At 38.9% G+C, this 23,903-nt stretch overlaps 1 protein-coding gene across 1 annotated transcript in view; it reads right to left on the minus strand.

Moving 5' to 3' along the window:
• Nucleotides 1-23,903, minus strand: part of HHIP (hedgehog interacting protein) — a 133,142-nt gene that overhangs the window by 34,085 nt on the left and 75,154 nt on the right. Inside the window, exon 5 of the mRNA XM_089670497.1 lies at nt 1,787-1,938. Coding sequence (XP_089526623.1) covers nt 1,787-1,938 — 152 coding nt within the window. The remainder of the gene's footprint in view (nt 1-1,786; nt 1,939-23,903) is intronic.

A 23,903-nucleotide genomic window follows, 5' to 3' on the forward strand; every position in this document is an offset into this window, starting at 1 on the left:
ACCTTGTGAATATGTTTGTTTCAAAAAACATGTTCCCCCACAGTCTCCCCCCCCAAAAAAAAGAAAAAATCCTGGCACACAAGGCACATGGGCTTGCACCCCATACCACTGTGATCATGTGTACTCCCTGCTGTGTGGACAGTGGACTATACACCCCTAAGCAATGGACTCACACCTTCATTGTGAGAATACATGCTATTTTGTATATTTTGTATGCACAGTAAGGGAATGCTTTTGTGAAAGTTGATGCTTGTTTTACATGCATCAAGTTATACTCTCATTTTGTTGCCTGGAAAAAAATCTGTGTCCGCATGTCATATGGTATAAAAAGCATTATTATTAATATCTACAGGTTTCAAGGTGCATACTCATGCAACACTGTAAAATAAGTGTGGGCAACAATTTCTCTAAAGTACCTGTAAACCTAAAAGCAGTGTGTATCATTTACAATTGCAATTTTTTAAAACAAAATACTTTTTTCACCTTTCTCTCATTGTTTAATGCAGCTCAATTCTACTGATCTCCTGTAACCTATTTTCAACCACGTCCAGTCTACACGTGCTCCAGTGATGCATTTCTTTAGGAAGATTACTGATGGTGACAGCAATGGACCATGCCTGGGTAATGTGTATTTAAATGACTAATTGTTTCCATAGGAAGCCAGTGTGGTAACACAGGAACACAATTGGAAGAAAGGGACAATGTTGTTTTCCTCTAACAGGAAATGTCTGAACAAGGGCATTCATACAAGACTACCAGGTATTATTTTAAAGAGTATTGAAAATTGCAATTGAAATTAATTTAGTTATGTGATAGTGATTAGGTTTACATATAGGATACTAGAAAATAGCGCCCATCCGCACTCAGAACTGGCACACTGTAAACTTAATAGTAAAGCTAAATTAATGTAAATGGCTTCAGCTCTCATTCCCCACCTATGGAGGAATCCTATAACACATTTTGCCCATGTGAGGGCTTAATTGTAGAGGCCTTTAAAGAATTCCTCCATGGGTGGGGAATAAAAGCTGAAGCCCTTATAGTCATTTAACTTAACTAACATGTTAAATTGTTCCAGCTCTGAGTGTGGAGGGAGGGCATTGTCTTGTAGGCCATATGTTGCTTGATGAGCCAGCATCTATCCTGACCAGCAGCAGCCATCAATGCAACCAGTGTGGTGGAGACATTAGTCACTGAGGCATCTGAGCGGTACCATTTTCTTTTTTTTTAGGCCAATTAGTTTCACATATACTTTATTGCACTACACTGCAGCAATTTGAATGGAACCGATTTGTATAATTTTCATATGACTGCACAACACTGCTAGGAGCAACCAAATCTGTGTCTTAAAGAAAAAGTATGGAGATCAGTGGAGTTAAGTAACCTGCATATAAACCCCTTATGTTCCTTTTTTAAAGGGCAATAAGGAAAAGGGCACTTTTTAGAGAGAAATAAATAAAGGAAAATAGAAAAAGAGGCAAACTGGTTAGGTCTCACTTTTAAATTAAAAGGCCCCGTAAGTACACATTTTTTCCTTTTTAAGCAACAAAAACATTCTAGTGCTTATCAGAAGTGATGATGATTAAAATACAGCTGGCACTGGGGAAGATATTTTCCTACATATAGCTGGTTTTCTGACCAGTAATCCTGCAGATACAGACCACCAACTGGCTCTTCTAAACATTCAGCATTCAATGTCAAATATTTAATTCACATTTGTGCACAGGTGAAAGCAGCTTGTAGTGGATATTCATTATGTTCAAGAAAAAAAAGTGGTTAGATATGGTACCTAGACACTGTATATTCCACAACTCGAAGAATGTGGTCGTGAGGTCCGCTGGCCCAGCGCTCTTGGTTGGTGGTGTACGACACATACAGCTTTCCATTTTTCTTATAATTGGGATGGAATGCAAGGCCTAGCAGTCCCCTTTCATCTCCTCCCTGCAGTCAAACGAGAAACACAAAGAATTGTAAAGTTAATTATGTGCTTTATTGTGTTTCAGTTGGAACCCAAAAAAAGTCTCTCTTTTTTCTATCGGTTATTCTGTGCCCAAACCTCTTTCTTTTTTTTCCGTGACTACCGCACATAAACAGATTATAAAACATTTCACTTTGGGGACTATTTAAGAGTTTGGACAAGACAATTGTCTGGTGTGGTTATCTAGCTCTCTGGCTCGTATGCTACTTTTGTGCAGTGATTTGTGTGTGTAATCTTTTGGTAGCCATGAAGACAAGTCTAAGTACTGTGAGGAATTCTTAGCTGTGTTACTAGGTTGCTCATAGTTGCTTGTAGGAAAATCAAGAAAAAAAGTTAATAATGTTTCATCCAAATATGCAAAACTGAAGGGAAAAAAAAGCACTCGTGGCTGCCAAGTTCCACTGTCTTGGCAAAATGTTTTGAAAACATTCGAATTTCTAGTGTAATATGTAAACCTTTGTTTTACCCTGGGGGCAGCTACATCACTTGTCACTACTCTGGTGGTCTTCTCATCATAGCTGACTGTAGGTAATAACCTGCTATCTCTGACTCCTGCATAGTGTTCAGAGCTGGACATGTGGTCAGTGCTAGCTGAGGCATTTTCTTTACATAAATGAAAGCAAATTAAACATACTGAAAGCTGCTACAAGCCCTTGGCCTCTGCCAATGTATCATACTTGCAAATAAAACATTTAAACAACAGTTCCATCTAAAACAAGATTATTGGTTTTGGGTGGAGATAAAAGAGAGTTTAAAACCTCGCTGAATGTTAATACTGGTCACTATTCCTCTATACTTATCAGGATAGCTGTAACAGACAGAACAACAGTATTTTGTTATATGCAAAATACACCTACACATTGCTATATATCTTCTACATAGGCTCTAAAAAGAAGGCAGGGTACATACAAATCTGTTACTTGCCCTTTAGCTCTAAAGATTATACAGAAATGAATGATACAAGTAGTTCGACTGAACAAACTGAACTAAGCAATTTTAGTGATGTGGCTGCACCTGCCTGCTGGGGACCCAGGGAAGAATGAAGACAAGAGATGGAGCCCTGTCCACACCACACAAAAAAATAAATAAATCCATTTTAGGTGGCACTACTTTATTACAGCTGAAATCATCTGCATCACGCAACATAGTCCCTAGTCAAAGATAGTCAGAGTAAAGTCTGAGCTCCTGATCTGCATACTTAAACCTTGGTCAGTACTTGGTCTATGTCTCATAGGGGACTTAAGACACCAGATCAGTATGACATCCAGACAAGTATAATTTTCAGTAGAGGTATGCAATGGCAGCCTCTCATCACAGGTCTCTGAAAACTTGAACCATACTAGAATTTAAATGACATTTGTTAAAATAGGTAGAAGAAATAGAGCTATAAAACACCAAGAAATGTTTCTTTTTTTCTAAAGTGATCTTCAAATCATGTTGTTTTATATTTTCATCCTACAAACCCATGCTTATAATAATTACACAGTTACTTGGAGCTGGAAACATTTAATAAATGGACACTCCTGAGTCACAGACCCAGGATACTGACTCATGTAATCTTTGTCTCCCTAGTAACCCTGCAAGTGAAAATATTTCTTTCCTGGATAAGCATGCCTTGAAAGCATTTCCAGAATGCATGACACTCAATCCCTTGTAAGTGGAGAAAAAAGAAAACCCCAGCTCACAAATATTAGAGGCACTGGTGCTTTGATAAGAATCTGGCACCATGTCCCTCTGTAGATTAGAATGGCACGTTCTATCTAATGAATGCAGTAACAAACATCCAAAAAATCCAAAGACTTACATGAGGAGTCAAATAGTTTTTAGAATTGGATACCTCTGATAGGCTCAGAAGAGATGGCGGACATTACTGTCATTTGCAGAATGCTAGCGGAAAGTTATCATTTCAACAATTTTATGATGCTTATGAAATTGTACTCTAAACCAGGAAAGCAGATTTTAGGAATTCTTGTAAGCTTTCTGCATTTACATTTTTTAACGGAATACTAAGCCTACAAAGCATGTCACAGCATAATGAAAAAATTTGAAATTTAAGGATGTATGGAATGTACTATGCTCCGCACAATCTCTAAGTATGCCCACAGAAAAGTGAGATTTCGCCTCAATACAGGTGGGCAAGATTAATGTATATCTACAACGCACTGTGGCTTTTAATTAGATCTAATTGAACCAAATCATTGTGTAATGATGCTATCTGGACATTGGTTTGAGCATTTAATACATGACCAAAAAGCCTTAACATAGTTTCCATGACTGTTAATTTCCAGAAGCAATACCCATACTTTGTCCATACATGGCACAGCAACAAGTTCACTTCTTTAATGCTGGCCTCCCCTGCGTAATTCATTAGCCAATAACAGTAGGTCAGCTCTCAATCAATTCCTGTCCAACAAAAATTAGTTTGAGTACCAACTTGATCTTTGGGAAGTAGGTAGAAGTGGTTTCCAGATCATACAAAAATATCCAAGTTTCATCACAAGTAATTATGAAATTCAACAAATCTGGACCTCTTGCAATGCATTGAAGATGAACCAAACACAATTCTTTACGACATTCTTTTTGCTCCTGCTGTTAACCCATGCATACTGATATTTTCTGACCGAAAGTAAGAAAACGTCTATATTTCAACAAGTGCCCACTCGTGCATGTGAAGCAATTGTGTTGAGCCTTGTCTCACGGTGACAGGTTAGAACATGCTCTATAACCATCTTTGTCTCTCCCCTCCTACTCTTGGTTCTCGAGCTATAGGGTTAGTCTTGTTTTTTCTGTCAGACATCAACATCAATCACACAGCATTGTGTGTACCAGTAGTACTGTTTCACAATGAGATGTGTAACTGTTCCTGTTGTAATTTTTGGGAAAGAAACTATATTCTGGCCTAAAGGGCTTGGGCTCCTTTGCAGCCCTCATAAAAAATGCCTGGATTCATCACACCTCCAAATAAGTGCAACTTATTCCTACATATGTAAAGCTGACTATACATGAGTGCAGATGCAATGTCATGCACAGAAAACCATAGTCTAAGCCCTACACCACAGTTAGGGTAGCCCTGCCTCAACACGCTGCCACTGAACATGGCATGTTCTACATTGGCTCTGTCAGTTAGAAGGCACCTAACATCCTTGGGAATACAGGTCTAGGGTTTGGCAGCCACTCTCTACTGATGAAAGCAAAAACATGTATTATCATTGCATTTCAGAGTGCCTAAAAATGATTAATTATACATATACATATAAATACACATAGTATCTGTTTCCAAGGCAAACCAGAGAATGTTACTACTACTCCGCTCAAGCTTTCCTACACAGACTCATCAACCAGCCGTGGACACTTTCAAAATACTGAATTTCCTGCTATTTTAACTAGATGAACAATCAGTAAAAATGGCTCATTGCTCTTGCCAAACGGAAGACGAGGATAAACGTGACTTCATTTGTTTTTGTTTTAATTCAAACCTTTGTTTGTACAAAGATTTGTTTCTACAAACTGTGACTAATGAAATGGTCATGCAGCTAAAAGAATTATCCTCACGTCATTATAATGAAACATAAATCCAGTAACCCCGACTTGTAACTTGCTAGTCTTTGGATTTGCTACTGACATTCTATATTTGTTACAATAAATCTAAATAAGAACTCAAACTGACCTTCCTCAAGAACAAACATTAAACAGTTTAGAAGGCTAAGTACTCCCTTTCCCAATTGTGCTTTAGACCACCAAGAAACAATCATAAATTTTAAGATATATGAGGTTTCTATCATGTTTCTGCCCCTGCGGAGTTCTGCAACAGATTGTTTTGACTCCTGGGTCAAAAGACAAAAATACTGCACACAACAGAAATAATCTGCATTTTGCTTTTTTCTACAAGCTAAGATGTTCAATTGGCCATAAAAACAGATAAAATAGTAAGAGCTTATTCATAAGTTGAAGTTTGGGCACAAACTGTAGTGACCCAGAGCAAGAGAACAAAATTATCTTTCTTTTATCTGCTTCTTTCACTGCTTTCTATGAGTCATTATAATAGTTGCAGGATGCCAGATTTTACTAGCAGACACATCCCTTTGTGGGGCTTATTTTTCCAAAAATGGACCATTAAAGTGCACCTGTCAGTCAGTATAAATAATGTTACAATACACGGCAACTGCATAGATTTTCCATAAAACCTTTCAAAATTACATAGAAGTCTTCAGATCCAGTGACTGTACCTGGGCCAAAACTAGGAACTTGGGAAAATTATGTCTTCAGTATACTGCAGTAAGGAGGAAGCATTTCCTTATATTTCCTCCTGCTCTGTGTTCACTCTAGCTGCCCGATATTGTAACTTGTTGCAAGTCGCAAGAAGATAGGGGTTGTGGTGGGGGACAGGAGAGAAATAATCTGCCTAACCAGCAGCCAAGAACCGCACAGGCACTGGAGTCAATTTTAGTGTGTCGTTTCTGGGCTAGGAAGTCTTGCAAATAGATGCTGAGCCTGCATATCTTAACAAAGATGGTACAATCCATTTGAAGATAAAAGCAGATTAAACATATGTCGGGGGAGTACTGTGTTTGCTATGATAAGTAATAAATACCTGTAAATGTTACACTTTACATTATTTAAAATACATGCACCATACATCTACCATAATTGATACTAGGCCCATTTAAATAGTAACTGAAGCCTGTTCAGTTGCTTATATAAAAAAAGGTGCAGATATTTAGATTACACATTAGTAGTACTGAAAATATTTCTCTAATTAGTTGTTATTTGCAAGAGAAATCTTGCAGACACTACAGGGCTGCCTGTGGGGGGAGCAGGCAGTACTCCTGTACTAGGCCTAGGTCTCATCAAGCCATTAGAGTGCCCAGGACCACAAAAAGGACTGTGGGTGTCCTCCCTGATACAGAATTCTACACAGACACTAGCACAGTCAGTCTTACAGACTCTGTGTGACTGATTATGCTTCTCAGCACGCTATGGGCCTCAAAAAGCACAGAAAAGCAGACCGGGGCAATGGTGTGGCTGATAATGTCAGCCTGATGTCATCGCCCACACTCAAACAAGCCTGTTTATTCCATCAACACTCACACAAAGCACAGGGGTGGGGAGGGGGTTGTCCTAGTAGGTAGGCTGTCCCATGATTTTTAATGGTGGCCCTGGGGCACTATCCCAATGCGACCTATTGTAGATTGTCTTGGTGTCAATGTATAAAATATAACATACTATTTTGCATGTCTTCCCCAAACCTAACAAATGTAATGTCAGCCAATTCAAGCAAACTAAAGCCGAGGAAACTAAAATAAAATGTAGTCATTTCCCACTTTTTTACAAGCTTGAAATAAAAGTATCATCTTTGAACCCAGAGTTTAGCATTATCAGCAAATTAAAAGCATTTGGCAAATTGCAGTTTAATTCTGCACTATCAATTTATTAACAAAATTGGTCTAAAAAAGTCAGCAGAACATGGACGCAGTTTGCATATCTTGGAACACTGGTTTTAACAGTTCCAGACTGGAGTTTTGAAGAAAAAGCTATTAAAACTAGTCATAGGTATGATGTCATTCTCATAAGGTCTTAAAAAAAGCCCAAAAGTACAAATAATATTTGTAATGTGCGACTTCATCCATGCAGCTTTCCATGTCTCACTCTTGGATAATATTTAGTGGTCTTTCCTGTTTGTTAAATGAACACCTTCTAGGTTGGAAAAGAGTGAGATGTCTAAGACGTTTAGCCATTTTGTGCCTCCATAAAACAGGCCTCACGTTTGATGGGATGATGAAAAATCCTATGGAGCTGAACTGAATGAAACAACATAAGGGCACTTTTCAGTGGCTCCTGCAGATCACCCCTGTTCATTCTCTCAGTGGCACGTGGATTACATAATCAACCTTGCCTTGATCCCTCCTCCCTGTGCAGGCATCAGCACACACAATCACCAAAATCACATGCCGGCTCCTGCAACTAATAAAAACCAGCTACGAAAATAGGGTAATCTTCAGAGAAGCATTACATAGTGCAGTAATAATTTTGTCAATTAAATCATGACTGAGTCACACCTTTTTATTTTTGGTGGCCAAGCAGTTTTATTACACACAGGCTTCACATCTAGAGAATAAGTCGGCTCAGAAAATAAAAAGAATTACACATATCATAGTGATATTACTTCTTAAATGAGAGAAACGTTTCTTTAAAAGAAGAAAAAAAATGCTCTTAGCATTTAAACGATAGACTTCAGCTCAAAGTGAACCTGAGTTTTGCCCATGCAGGGCAAAGCAACAGGGTAATTTAGTTTCCCCCTTCTCTGCTCCACATAATCTCCTTCCCTTCCGTCCCCCACTGTTCCATTTGAGCTCACATAGGACTTCCTTTCCTCACTTCTAGTTACCAGAGTCATGACTTAAAGAATAAGTTCACCTTTAAAAAAATTTTTTTTTTAAATAAATACATATTTTTTTACAGGAAAATAAAAGGGGAATTTACTATTTTTTTAAGCGCCAGGAAAGCATTGCACCAGTGATCAGCAGATTGCTGGTACCATGCAGGACTCCTGCAGACTGTCAGTGTAAGCTGTCTTCCCATACATTGTAGGGGCAGGCAGTTTCACATTGACAGGAAGAATCAATGAACTACCAGAGCGCAAAACAGCACCATGGTAGTTCATTGAGAACTACAAACCAACAACTGCAAAGGACGTTGGTACTTGTAGTTAATTCATTCACAGAACTCTGTGAATGAATGATGCGGCTGTGTGGGTAGAGCCCTGCATAGCTGCACTCTTTTCAAAAAGTGACAGCTGATACATGTGCTGTCACATAAAGGACTTGGATCGCCAAGCCGCTGCAGAAGGGACATGTTATATGTTCCACCCTAAAAACTTATCCTTTAAAGCTTGGATCGCCAAGCCGCTGCAGAAGGGACATGTTATATGTTCCACCCTAAAAACTTATCCTTTAAAGCTTAAATTGAGCAGAGGAGCATGTGACAGTAGTAGGTGCTGCACAGACCATAGAACAGGTTCACATTAACGTCAAACCATTTCAATTTTGGATAGAGTAGGGAAAGTTTAACCCTGTAGTTTTTTTTTCTCTCTTTGACCTCCTTTGAAATATTTACCCACTTATGTGTCGCCAGGACAGAACATGAGAAAGGTTTCATATCCCGTTTGTTTTTTTTGCTATTCGTGTCCCACTGAGGACATTCCCTTCATTTTCTGTGCTGTAGATGCATCAGGGACTTAGGGAAATATTTCCAAAGTGAGGTAAGTGCTCTTTTTACTGCAAATGAACCCATTGGGAAACCTTCCCCTATTACTGTGCCAGTGACAACTAAGAGTAGAACTATAGGCAAAACTTTTTTTCATTTGAAAAGTGTAAGGGATGGTTATGGCCCATGTCAGTTTTTTTGTCATCTGTGTCCCATTATGGAGATTCCCCTGCCAGTCCCATAGTCAAACCAGGAAGTGAGACCAAAGCCCTACAAAATGAGAGAATCCTTTGTTGCCACCAGGGTCATAATGATAAACAGGCAAAATAGAGGGGTGAATCCACCTAACGGGGCAAAGAAAGCAGTAAAAAACTTGACAGAGGTTCTATTTCCTCTCCATTGTGTACAAAACTAGAAAAAAGTTTAGATTTTAGTTATACTTTAATTAAAAAAAATCTGTCTTTTAGGTCCAGTGACAGTGGTAACTAGAACAAATTGAGATTGAATTTCCCTAGATACATAGAGCAAAAAAAAAAAAAAAAAAACTCAGAAAAACAACAAAGTTGATAATCCTTCCCTTTCACACAGAATGTTTTTTACCTTCAAGCATAGAATTCCTTCAGTCTTTATGGCCACTTTAATTGACAGTACACCATGAGCATACCCAGCACTTGAAACAGTTAATATCTCGGTTCCAAATGATAGACATTACAAAAGGTTCCAACCAATATACAGAGAAATAGGGAATTTTAAGGTGCTCAAAAAAAATCCTAAACATAATAACATTACAAAAGGTTGTGATTTTGACATGGCACAATAATAAAGGAAGTGTGCCTCAACAGTTGTTAAGGGTTTCAACAGCTTAGAGGAAGGTATTTTGTGCTACTGTGTTTAGCAGTGGGGTTCAAAGTATATCAAAAGGTCCAAGCACACTGTAAGCTGGGGTGGGACTTATTTTATTAATTAGGAACCACCCAAAGGAGCCTACTGAGGGGAAAAGTGAGAGTGTGATTTACTGTTTTATTACTGATTCACAAAATGGAATACAAAAACACAAGATACCCTTTTTCTTCTCATTTTCAATGAAAACTATCCTTTACCAAATGGAAAAAATACAGTTTGTGAAACATCAATCACGTTTGTCAAACAGCTACAAATGGACCATCATACTGCTACAGTTTTATACCTCATAAGTAAATTATTCAAGAAAATAAGATTCAGTACAACTCCAAATCATGACATGTTTAGTTCTAAAACACTTGCTACAAATGTTGACCTAAAGTAAAAGTTGCCTTAAAATAAAAGCTTAAAAAAATACACCCTTTTTATATAGACTGAACACAAATGCATTTTGGATATTTTCAAATATATTATTCTGCATTGCCAGATATCACTAGGAGTGTGATGCATGGTTTCCTATTGTGGAAGGATCAGACAGTAGGCCTTTGACATGAACATGAGCCTTAGGATTATCATATAGTGCCAAGACCTTCCACAAAAAAGGAGGGGGGTGGCAATTTCTTGTAGAGTAAATCCCAGCTCAGGTGATCAAATGCCTTCTTGACATCAAAGGATAACAGCTATAAGGGCTGACAAATATCATAATATATGGGCACTGCTCTAAGCCCACAGTAGAAGTCTCCCGTGTTTACACTCTGTATTCAGGTGCTGGCAAAGACAGGGCACATCTCACTCCAAAAGTGCAATATAGCATACAAGTATTGCTATATTTATTTCACACCAGAATTGAATGCAGTACATGGCGATACTTGCATGCTATAAGATATAAGGGCTGGTTTTGTTTATTGGGGTGTTCCATGAGGGGAATTGTAAGGACCATGTTATCCTAAGCCTCCTAAAAGGGGACAAAGCTAAATTGTTTGAGGTGAATCAAGGAGGGAATAAAAGGCTGGAGTCTATTAGCTATGAGTTTCAGAAATGCCTTAAGATCCACATTTACTAGCAATATTGGGCAGTAGCCAATATTGTAGGGTGTTGTCCTTCCCTTCCTTTAGTATTAAAGACATGTATTTGTGCTTGTGCAGGGGAGTAATGCAGTGTTCTTGTCACTTCTTGTGAGATGTGCTGAAAGCAGAACCATGATTTTTATGTAAATTACTATTCCTATCATCCACTATGTAATGTGGTTTAGGTAAGCTTTAAAGTGGACCTTCAGCTTGGAAAGGAGCTTTAAGCGACTTTTTTTTTTTGAGGGGGGGGGGGGACGTCTCTATTTTTTTTTCTGTGGTCCTGTCCCCCTCTAACCTAGGTGAGAATGATGTATTCTACTCCTGAAGATTCCTGTGATGTCTCCTTCACATATCCCAGCAGGCTGCAGAAGCTCATTCATTGAGTAACTGGTGGATAGAGCTGATGCAGCCATCGGAGGCTGCCTGGACCTGGAAAAGGCAGCCAGTCTGATGACTGAGTGCACTAAGATGGAGGAGCAGGACACAATGCTTTCTGATGACTATCACAATAGACTTTATTTACAGATCCTTTAAAACTGATAAACTAGTATTTCGAGTGTTTGACAATAGGAAGATGCTTCACAATATGTACACTTAAACCTACCTGACTGTATGATAGGCATATGGGTCATTCTACACTTCATGTAAGATACTTCAAGAATAGTGTATGAAAGCACCACTAAAGATCCAATTTACATATTGTTATATGTGGTATTTATCACAGCAGAATGTCTGTAGTTTCCATTACCCAGAAGTGTAGATTACCACTCTGAGCATACATTAACATTGTGTTTGTGCATTTTAAATAAGCATACCAGAGGCTCATTCTACTGTCAGTGTAACAAGGAGGAAATAATAACCAGTTTCAGGCTGTCCCCTGTTAAAATGGAAGTGATTAGCACTGTCAGGATTTGCTCAAACTAGTCTCTAGTCATCCATTTATACCCATTAATTATTTCTAAGGACTATACCCTAAAGTGGGACTAAGGTAATGCTGCAATAATTATGAAGTACACTAGTTTTAAAACAGTGATGTCACTGCCTGTTCTGCCAGGAACGCATGCTCTCATCAAAACCAGTGGTGTACATGGTCCTGGAAAATATTTTGATATCAAGAAACAGTGCACATGAATATATTTAAACCAACCGCCAATGTTTTTCAGATAAAAATTCAAGCAATAACAATGTGAGTGTCTTATAACATGAGATGTCAAACATGTCCTTGTATATTAGCAAAAGTTGTATACCTCACAGGTTGCCTCCGCTGAGCGCTATATTTATATGACAGGTCTCCGCTAATGTTGTTCAACATGTATAAATTTCACTTGCAAATTATACACATTAGTGGGAATGCCAACTGTAAACTCTGATCCTGTGTTTTTATAGCACCTTAGAGGAAAAAAAAACCCTTCACTCATCATGTCAGTAACATTTGCCACATGTTTTTGGTACGGTTCTCCTCATTTCACTTTGACGACGTAAGTTTGCACCAGTTTGACACATCATTTTGTTACATCTAAAAATATAAAAATTAATAATGAACGCATAATTTGTCTTGATTAATAGCTCTTCATTGTTTTTGCATGCCATTTACAGCACATTTGTCCCAACTATCCTGAAAGGCATGCGTTTGTCAAGCGTAGGTATGGTGAAATTAGTGTAAAGTGTTTGGTTAGAAACTTTGCAAGGTATGCATATGTAGCATCTAATATATGTATGAAAATCAGCTGGAGCAGAAATGATTATACCTAAAACAACTATAAACAATTGTTTAAAACATCAAATAGGAGTTGATTTACAAAAACTGGAGAGTGAAAAATCTGGTGCAGCTGTGCATGGTAGCCAATCAGCTTCTAGCTTCAGCTTGTTCAAATAAACTTTGACAAAAAATGGTAGCTGATTGGTTTCTATGCACAGCTGCACCAGACTTTGCACTCTCCAGTTTTAGTAATTCAACCCCAATATGTCAATAAGAACAGGAAATGCAGCCTAACAGTAAACTGATCATGTGACATTAAATCCATCGTATTCACTTACAATAAAAATGCAAAATGAATCCATGGATTGTCTGATGAGTTCATTATTACCTAGCTGGAAAGAGTTGCATTGTCATTTTTATACAATTTATTTGAACAGCATACCCAAGGTTTAGTCTATGTAGCAGTATGCCTAAACACATGGCCTATGTGCATGGTGAAGGCTGTCAACTACTTACAACCACATCTTCTGCTATTTATACACAGCTAATTTAACATATTATATATCACATCATAAAACAAATAGACTCATCAGGTCATTTCTTCACTGAAGTGATACTCCAGAAAAAATGTTTTTTAAAGCAGTTAAATCCAACCATTACTGCTTACTATGAACTAGTTCTCTTATGGGATTGTAAACATCAGAAGCCACAAGAACTGTAACAACAATAGAGCTGTAGAAATCTTAGGAACTGTGACATAACAATTCCTGGATGCTGGAAGATTGCAGAACACAGCATGATTCCATGTTGTAAGAACTACAGGGACTATTATGTACAGTCATTAAGACTTTGCAACAGTGACACATGACTGCTTATTATAGGAAATCAGGGCCACTGTAAAACGTGTATGATTTTATGGTACAATGCCTGTAATAATGATGGTCAAACAAGATAGCACGATGAATTTCACAAGGCCAACTGACATTTTGCCCAAGGACAACTGGCTGGCAACAGAGCGCCAATGACACAATCTGGCCAGTTTGAGCTATCTTTGTCTTCTTATGTCTATGGCTACCTTTGAAGTCATGTGACATGTGACCCCTGTGACTTGTGCCAGATCATATAACCTACTGCATAACCAAACAATGTAATTATGCAATCAGTAAATCCTATCAGTTATACATAGATTTTCTATTAACTATAGGTGCCTGGTGCACTCAACAGTGCAACATAATATGCCATCATTGAACATAACTTTCAATAGCATTTTTTAACTATTAACAAAAACATGCTGAAGTATATTGTACTAACTTCATAAGATCAGAAATATTTTTTTGTGTCCCTAGAAGTATCCTAATATTTCTTATTTGATAGAATGCAATGCTTCTAAAGTTGATAATTCACACGTATATGTACAGTTGTATAGCTTTTTTTATAATACATTTTCTCACTTGACATGAATACCCACTCTTGATGCATATTAGACTAACATCCCATAGAACCTCAGGCTTCTTTTTCTGTGCAGAATCTTTTAAAAGTAAGACTTTTTACCAGAATTAAATGTTCAAGGCTTAACTGTTGCCATCATTCCAAAAGTATTTAATGGTTTACATAAGGCTTTACAAAGCTACTCAATTCTTCCTAATGAATACACACAAACTTACACACTTAAATTCCTGTAAAAAAAATACATTCTTTTGGTATAACCTGTTTTGCCCATTTCACTCTGTAAAGTAAGTGGAACATGTGCAAACTTTATCTGGGTTACAGCAGATTCATAATGTAATACAGTGTTTCTCAACCTTTTTTCAGTCAATGCACCCTTAAAAATTATGGACAGTCCCGAGGCACCTTTAAAATTATGAAATGTCTTGAGGCACCCCATTCTAAAATGGGGTGCCTCAAGACTGTCCATAATTTTAAAAGGGCACCCCATTCTAAATGTGAAAAGTTTTATATACGCAGCAATATTCACACATGTAGGACACCTAATATTAGAGGTGATTTATTCTGCCAAAGCAAATACCCTTTTGCACACTGATACTGAGTAGTATTCCAGTGTTTCACTTCTCCCTCAGTTTCTCTCCATCACTGAACTAATGTGACCCTAGCACTGATGGAGAGGGGCAGGGGAGGGTCAAACTAGGATCCTGTGCAGGCAGCTGACATCCTCCTTATCAACTGATGATGTCATTGGTTGTCAGGACGCCGGCAGCTAGAAGGTCGTAGTGGTGCACAATGAAAACCCGTGGCTTTGTGTAACGAAAAAGCTGGCTTGTTTCCAAATTTAGGTCATTTTCCTGAGGCACCCCTGAAGAAACCTCAAGGCACCCTGGTTGAGAAAGGCTGATGTAATATACACAGCTGCACGTAATATGGTTCTGGTGCATTGTAATATATTTCTACACGCATTACATTGCAGGGCCATGACCCAGTTCAGTGCACCTGAATGGGAACACACAGAGCAAAGCAATAATTTACAGCATGCAGGATTTTTCACTCCAAGAAAATACAATAGTGCCTATGCCTTTCACTTTATTCATGCATTTTTAAAATTCCTAAAAATGAGGCTGGTGAGAACAAGTATGGTTCTGGTGGGCCTTGACCATGCCCCATCCCCTCCTCCAATTAAGCTCAGAGTTTCATGCTGTTTGCACAACATACACCTTTAATATCCCTGTCATGTTTGGTCATGTGTTATGTGACATCAACATCCCCTCCGTTCCTGACTATCCTAATACCTGTGTATTAGAAGCCTTATAAAATTTTATGGAATGATAAAACAAGGAAAAAAAAACTGACAATGCTGTCTGATGCTACTAATATATGGCGACTCCAAAATGTGCTCATCACAGAGAAGAATGCAGATCAGGCTGTTGACCAGACAGTAGCATATTAAGAGGCAGGTTCCTCTAATTTTGAAGGTGCTTAAACATGTGCTGATTGTCTACCGAAAATCTTCATTTTAGACTTCCTCTACTAATTGGTCTGTGTATAGGGGGCCTCTGACTTCCAAAGCATTGAATTATTCACTAAGATATCAAACAACCTGGAAGGAAGGTGAAGCGTTACATGATTGCCATGATGGTTATTGTGTCCTTAAAGTGGAACTAAACCCATCAATTTAACTTTTCCCCAAAACAGTTACATTCAAGACATGCAATGGAACTGTGAAGCCATCAAATGGCTGTTGTCATGTGTGCAACACCATGCCAACTGCAGATCAAACAGGCTATGATTGCAGCTTCCATAGCTGTAAAGAATATGAGGGTTTAGATCTGCTTTAAGGCTGATGTCACATGGGCAATTTTGCAAGAGTGATCCATAGCAGCTACAGAATCGATATGTTTAGTATTTTTGTAGCTAGAAAAGACAGTCTATTACAGTCAATGAGAGATCTGTGTGGCTGAGACTTCAAGCATTTAGTAGCTCTGCTGCTCAATGATTTATTTTGCAGTGTTTAGAGCTAACAACAGTATGACCAGCTTAGGTAGCTAATCATGTTATCCATGCTGTTAGTGACCATGACACACCAGCAATTTGTAGCTGCATAGATAAGTACTGTAGACAGCTATAACAGCAAACTCTGTAGCTATCTACAAATCACCTCAGAAAACAGGCAAAGATTTGTAGCTTCAACAAATTTCTACTACAAAATTGCTCATGTGACATTAGTGAGCAAAATCTGTTGGGTTTGCCCATTACCGTGAAAGCTATATGTTGCACAGCAGGCCACCCTCCACCAAGGAAAAGTCTTGAGCTGAGAAAAACTGAGAACAAAAATGTAACATAGTTCAGCTTACCAGCCTTTAGGTTTGCATTGCTTTTCACCTAATGATCCTGCCAGTAACACACTTCCCGTCCTAGCTAGAAAATGCTCACTTACTATACAGTACCTATGGAAGATCAGTGTTGTCACGCTCGGACAGGAAGTGTGTTAGAACTACAGAACACCTAATCTCTATTAACATAGGGTTGAGATGTTCTGTAAATCACAGAGCTGATAACAATGCTTGAGATAACACAACAGAGTACAAATTACAAGTTGCTGGATTTCTGGCAGGATCAACAGGCATTTATTTCCATGTATCAAACAGTTAGAACAAAACTCTTTCAATGGTAGCAAAAGAGACCAAGTAAGAAAAGCTAATTGTTAGGATTTACATACACCTAAGTAGCTGATAAACTTCCACATTCTACATTGCATACGTTAGTCCAGATTCCAGAACACCAATCACAGAATTATATTTACCAACGGTTGGTGTCTTTGCTTAGGCAAACAAACTTAGAGTTCAGTGAGAAAAACATAATACAAACTCTTTAGCGCCTAAGAGGTCAAATGGCCCTGAGTGCATAAAAAAACCCCTGAGCCTACGCCTACATAACAACACAATTTCGCTCTGTGTAAAGAATGGCAGGTCTGATGAGCCTGATAGCCATATTGCTTCACCTTCCGGAGGCTAGTGACCTTTGCTCTTTACAGGTCAAGGTTCATAAATGGAACAGACCAGGAAATGTGCCAAAACAGATGTCTATACTTTAATAATGACGTGTGGAAAGTCAAGTTTTTAGGCCAGTACCTTGCACTTAATTAGAAAGAGCCAACAGAATGAATTGACACAGCTGCACTTTACAGATATCAGGCAATGCACATTGAGCAATTTAACTGATTTGTAATAAAGCTGTAAAAATCTAAAATGGTAATTTGCCAGTCTTACCGCAGTACATATGCCAAAAATGCACAGCTAGGGCCAATACTTTTACTATTTCATTACAGCTTGTTTGAGAAAGTGATTGAAAAATAATGTATGATGGTGAAGTTAATGTTCTTTGGTCTCCCTAATTTTGTTTTATTAAATCAATCCCTGCTGAGTGTTATATAGACCCATTATGGTAATTTTGGTTGAATATACTGAGGAGTAATACAGTGCCATTGTCGAAAACTGAAAAAGTCATTTCTCTCGGAGCAAACCTGTAACAGAGCTCACTCCAATTTAATTTGTATTATTCACATTCAATATCAAGGCTTTACAGTGCTTTAAAAAAGAAAGTGCTGATCAGCACTACATTTTATTTTTCATGTTAAAGTTAAGGCACATATATTCTAAATTAAAATAGCAGCTTCACCTTTTATAATGTTTGTAGAATATGGTAACCTGCTTCACTAGCAAGAGAACAGCAGGAAATAATACAAAACGTATATGATGCTAAATTGCTGCCACAGAAATGGATCACATATCATTTAAACTCATTTTAGTTGCTAATATGTGTTAACAACAAATCATTCTTAATTGTAACAATTATTATGTGTTTCTTAAACCTGTCTCCTTTAGCCAAGGTATAAATTATTTGAGGTGCACAATAAAAATGTCATCATGGTCATTAATTGGTTAGGGATTTCAACAAATGGTTCAGGTTATTATAATGTTCTCAAACAATTTGGTTCTTAATTTTTCAGTGGAATTAAAGGCTGGGTAATGTGGCTTGGCCAAACCAGATGCACTAATTTCTTACATGCTTTACAAATACAGCAACCTTAAAGTGGTAGTAAAGTCACGTTGTGCACTTTTACTGCAGGTAAGCTTATAATAAAGCTTACCTGTAGGTAAAATGAATATCTCCTAAACATTCACTGTTTAGGAGATATTCTACGCTGGCAGCCAGTGACAACACCGGCACATGCACTCTGAAAGAACAGCATACCCATGCTGTTCCTTAAGAATTGTGTGCCATGGCCAAAACTCTTTCACGCATACGCAGGAGTGACATCATTGGCAGCTCAACCATTCAAGCAGCTGCAGCCCGCGAAGACCAGGTGAAGATGGGAGCTTATTGCAGAGGTGACAACGCACTGCTGGAGGGCTTCATTTTAAGGTAAGTCTTTCGTAATGTGCTAGTATGCATCGCTATTAGGGATGAGCGAATCGAACCAGGCGAAGTGGAGTTCGTTTCGAATATCGGGAAAAATTCGATTCGCATCGAATCCGAATTTTAGCCAACTTCGGGTGCACGAATCGAATTTTTCCCGATCAGCCGGCAAAAGTGTCACTGCAGAGAGCTCCGCTATTTCTGACAGGTCATTTACAGCAGTTGAAACATTGTATCTATTTGTTTCCATTTAGGATACAGATGTTTTTATTCAGAAATAAATAGATACAATGTTTCAACCGCTGTAAATGAACTGTCAGAACTGTCAGAGAACTGTCAGAAATAGCGGAGCTCTCTGCAGATACACTTTTTGCTGTACTGGAATACTTCTTCTTTTCATTCTTCTTCTTCTTTTCATTCTTCTTCTTCTTTTCATTCCTCTTCTTCTTCTTTTCATTCTTCTTCTTCTTCTTTTCATTCTTCTTTTCATTCTTCTTCTTCTTTTCATTCTTCTTCTTCTTCTTCTTCTTCTTTTCATTCTCCTTTTCATTCTTCTTCTTTTCATTCTTCTTCTTCTTCTTCTTTTCATTCTTCTTTTCATTCTTCTTCTTTTCATTCTTCTTCTTCTTTTTTTCATTCTTCTTTTCATTCTTCTTCTTCTTTTCATTCTTCTTCTTCTTCTTTTCATTCTTCTTCTTCTTTTCATTCTTCTTTTCATTCTTCTTCTTCTTTTCATTCTTCTCATTCTTCTTTTCATTCTTCTTCTTCTTTTCATTCTTCTTCTTCTTCTTTTCATTCTTCTTCTTCTTCTTTTCATTCTTCTTTTTCTTCTTTTCATTCTTCTTTTCATTCTTCTTCTTCTTCTTTTCATTCTTCTTCCTCTTCTTTTCATTCTTCTTCTTCTTTTCATTCTTCTTCTTCTTTTCATTCTTCTTCTTCTTTTCATTCTTCTTCTTCTTCTTTTCATTCTTCTTCTTCTTTTCATTCTTCTTCTTCTTCTTTTCATTCCTCCTCTTCTTCTTCTTCTTCTTCTGGCAACTCCACCACGCAGCTCATTTTTGTTCCAGTATTACTGTGTTTTGCTCCTTCAAAATCCTGAAACTTTCTTTTGGCAGGTGTACAGACTCAGGTACTCAGCACAGGGATGGTGGGAACCCCTAGTAATGGGCGCAGCAGGTGTGCAGACCTGGGACCTCAGCACAGGGATGGTAGAAACCCCTCATAATGGGAACAGCAGGTGTACAGACCCAGGAATTTAGCACAGGGATGGTGGGAACTCCTCCTAATGGGCAGAGCAGGTGTACAGACCCAGGAACTCAGCACAGGGATGGTGGGAACTTCTCATAATGGGCGCAGCAGGTGTGCAGACCTGGAACCTCAGCACAGGGATGGTGGGAACCCCTCATAATGGGCACAGCAGGTGTGCATACCCAGAACCTCAGCACAGGGATGGTGGGAACCCCTAGTAATGGGCGCAGCAGGTGTGCAGACCTGGGACCTCAGCACAGGGATGGTAGAAACCCCTCATAATGGGAACAGCAGGTGTACAGACCCAGGAATTTAGCACAGGGATGGTGGGAACTCCTCCTAATGGGCAGAGCAGGTGTACAGACCCAGGAACTCAGCACAGGGATGGTGGGAACTTCTCATAATGGGCGCAGCAGGTGTGCAGACCTGGAACCTCAGCACAGGGATGGTGGGAACCCCTCATAATGGGCACAGCAGGTGTTAGGGGGTTTAACTCTCCAGCATCCATTAGAGACTGATATAGTAATATAGTTCATTCTTCTTTTCATTCTTCTTTTCATTCTTCTTCTTCTTTTCATTCTTCTTCTTCTTTTCATTCTTCTTCTTCTTCTTTTCATTCTTCTTTTCATTCTTCTTCTTCTTTTCATTCTTCTCATTCTTCTTTTCATTCTTCTCATTCTTCTTTTCATTCTTCTCATTCTTCTTCTCATTCTTCTTTTCATTCTTCTTCTTCTTTTCATTCTTCTCATTCTTCTTTTCATTCTTCTTCTTCTTCTTTTCATTCTTCTTCTTCTTTTCATTCTTCTTCTTTTCATTCTTCTTTTCATTCTTCTTCTTTTCATTCTTCTTCTTCTTCTTCTTCTTCGTCGTGCCCCGTGACTGCCCAAATGAGTGAAGTGTGCGGTGATTCTAAGATCGACGGCACTCATCTGCATGTCATACTGACTGACAGTATTATTTCTCTTCCCCAGCAGACTCCAAGGGCATTTAAATTAAAGGTACAGTGTTCTGCACTAATATAAAGGCTCTCTGAAGCCTAGAAACCCTTTAAATAAGTTAAATTTGCGGCGAATAAATTCGCATCGAAACGAATTTCTCCCGCAAATTCGGCGAATCAGCCGAATCGAATTTTTGAATAATTCGCTCATCTCTAATCGCTATGTATGATATTACCTTGCAGCAGGAAACTTTTTTTTTAATGAGTTTACTACCACTTTATTGTTTTTTTTACTAATCTACCATCATGCTTGATCTAATAACTGATGACTAGTATAACACATTCTGTACTCTATTTCGTACTGAGAAATACACCAGGCTGAGTGATCCTATTTCTTCCAGGGGCAAAAAAAGATGGATTTCTATATACAGTACATCCTATTAAAGTGTACTAAAACACAAAAACGTTTTATATTGTAGCTTACTTTATGTATTCCTTATTTTTACTCATTGATCCTTCCCAGGGGCATATTTACAAGGCAAACAAGGCATTTGCCTAGGGCAGCATTTTTTCAGAGGGGCAGCAGCATTTTTCAAGGAGGCAGCAGCATTTTTCAGGGGGGGGCAGCGCCGCCCCCCGAAAGAAGGCATGGAAGAAAGGACACACACAGCATGGGGACCAGGTGGGATCTGAGAGAGGGTGCAGGCTGCCTGATGGTGTATGCAGAGCCTGACTCTTGTTCCCGGGGATGTCCGGAGCTGTGAAGGTGAGTGTCTCCTCTCTTGCCAGGATGGGGGGGCTTGCCAGTGTGTATGGGGCGGTGGTAGTGGAAGGCTCTCTCGAGAAGGTGGGGTTTGCTGTTGGTTAATGTTAGGCTCTTAGGGGGGTGTTGGTCAGTGTCTCTCTGAGGGGGGGGAGACGATTTTTGTGTTGCCTAGGGCAGCACGAAACCTAAATACACCACTAATCCTTCCAACAACACATGTCCTGTATCCAGTCTTACTTTACTGTATCTATGGATCTTTAATGGTGATAGCTTGTAGTGATCAATAAGTGTGTTTTTTCACCATTAGCTGTTTTAAATGGCGATAGTATTACCACTTTAGATCCTTGGGGCATATTGGTGTAGTACTCACATTTGACCTCTAAATAGTATTAGCTCCACAGCACCCATGCACTCAGCTGGGACGCACGCCAGCGCCGCCAACCAGGAAGTATGGTTACACTATGTATTCTAGCAAGAGGAAGACATATCCAGTCTTAGGCTCAGCAGAACATTCAATGTAGGCAAGATGAAAAATCAGGTGGAGCATGCTGAGTAGCGCCCAGAAACGGCGCTCCATAGAGGCCGGAACTTAAGAATGAACAGCAGTTCATACAGCCTAGTTTTCCTTATCATGTGTTCCAACATGGAATGCACTGACGTTTCCAGGGCTGTGCTGGCCAGGAGCTGGAGCCTCTAGTGGCCAGAGAGACTCTGTGCGCCTGCCATAGCCTCCAATGGTTGGGGAGGCAAGGCGCAGCTGACATGAGCATATAGTACTGGGAGTAGCAACAACAACAAATGCTCACAAGAACCGCACATGTGCACTCCTGGTGGTGAACCAGGAAACTGCACCAGAAGTAATTTGACAATAACCTAGTAGTTGTGCGGGTCAGCAGATGAATAAATAAAAATGAAATAGGCATATTAGAATGTGTAAATCAGTTGCAATTGGTCGTAGATAGATATAGGGCTTCAACGGACATAAAGACCTGAGTAAGGAATAACAGAAGCTTACTAGACCTATTATAACACCTCAAAAAAGGGGTTGTTTGTTAACAAAAGGAAAATTAATCAGACCTAACATGTGGATCATGCGTCATGTACATGTGTAGTCCTATGATCATAGAAACTACAATATAGCATATTATAAGATAAAAAAGGATATATAATAACATAATATGATATAATGTAATATATTACACCATATATAATACAACATGAAACAATAATAAAATAAAATGATATAATAATATCTAAAATGTAGGTGCAGGAGACATCTGCACCCTAATTCTCTCAATGGACATACAACAGCTATTTGTGTTCCTATAGTCTAGTGTATTGACTCAAACAAATAAAAGCATATTAGAACCATACAATATATATGATATAAGAGCCATATACAACTGTGCAAACCTAAAGATAGGAGGACAGAAATAGAATGGTATGTGGATGAATAAATCATCAGTATATACATGCATGTGTGTATGAACCCTGTTGGGCCTAGTATGCAGGTACTGGATCTTAACAAGACCCAGGGGGATCCACCACAACAAGTGCTGAATTTCCACAAGACCTAGGAGGGACCCACTCTAAACCAATGGAGATAGCAGGTCACTGTAAGAGGAACCCATTCAAACTCAATGGAGATTGTGGGACAGTGGATCAGTGAATGTCTCCATGTACCGCTGCATCCTCATTGAGACCACCAGGAACAAGGGAACCTAAAGTGAATATTCAGTAAGTCTCCCTTTACATAACTTCTGAAACTTTCTACCACTGTCGGAATCCCCTCTTATTGATTCAATACCGAAAACTCTCTTGCCAGACGGGTTGTTGTTCTGTTTTTGTTGGAAGTGTCGCAGTACTGAATATTTATTTTTTTCCTCCTTATTGTTAACAATGTAACACTTATGTTGCTAAAAGGATTTGTAGCTACTGCCTTTTAATTTTTTTCTTCCGCGTGTACAACCATTTTAAACACATACCTGAGTCTTCTATTGATCAATGTGCCCGGCGTCAGTTTTTCTCTCCCCTCTTTATGCTCTCACAAACTTGGCTGGGAGCAGCAGAAGCCATTGGTCCCTTCTGCTGTCAGCCAAATCATGTGAGGAAGGAGAGGGGGAGGGGCTGAGCTGTGCTGTGTGTGGCTATGAAGGCACACAGCCCAACTCAGGATCGAGCCTACACGAGTGCCCCCTATAGCAAGTGGCTTGCTGTGGGGGCACTTGGAGAAGAGA

This window comes from Staurois parvus, unplaced genomic scaffold (genome assembly GCF_062004578.1).
Source record: "Staurois parvus isolate SC_StPar_1 unplaced genomic scaffold, SC_StPar_1.0 ptg000090l, whole genome shotgun sequence".
Classification (NCBI taxonomy): Eukaryota; Metazoa; Chordata; class Amphibia; order Anura; family Ranidae; genus Staurois; species Staurois parvus.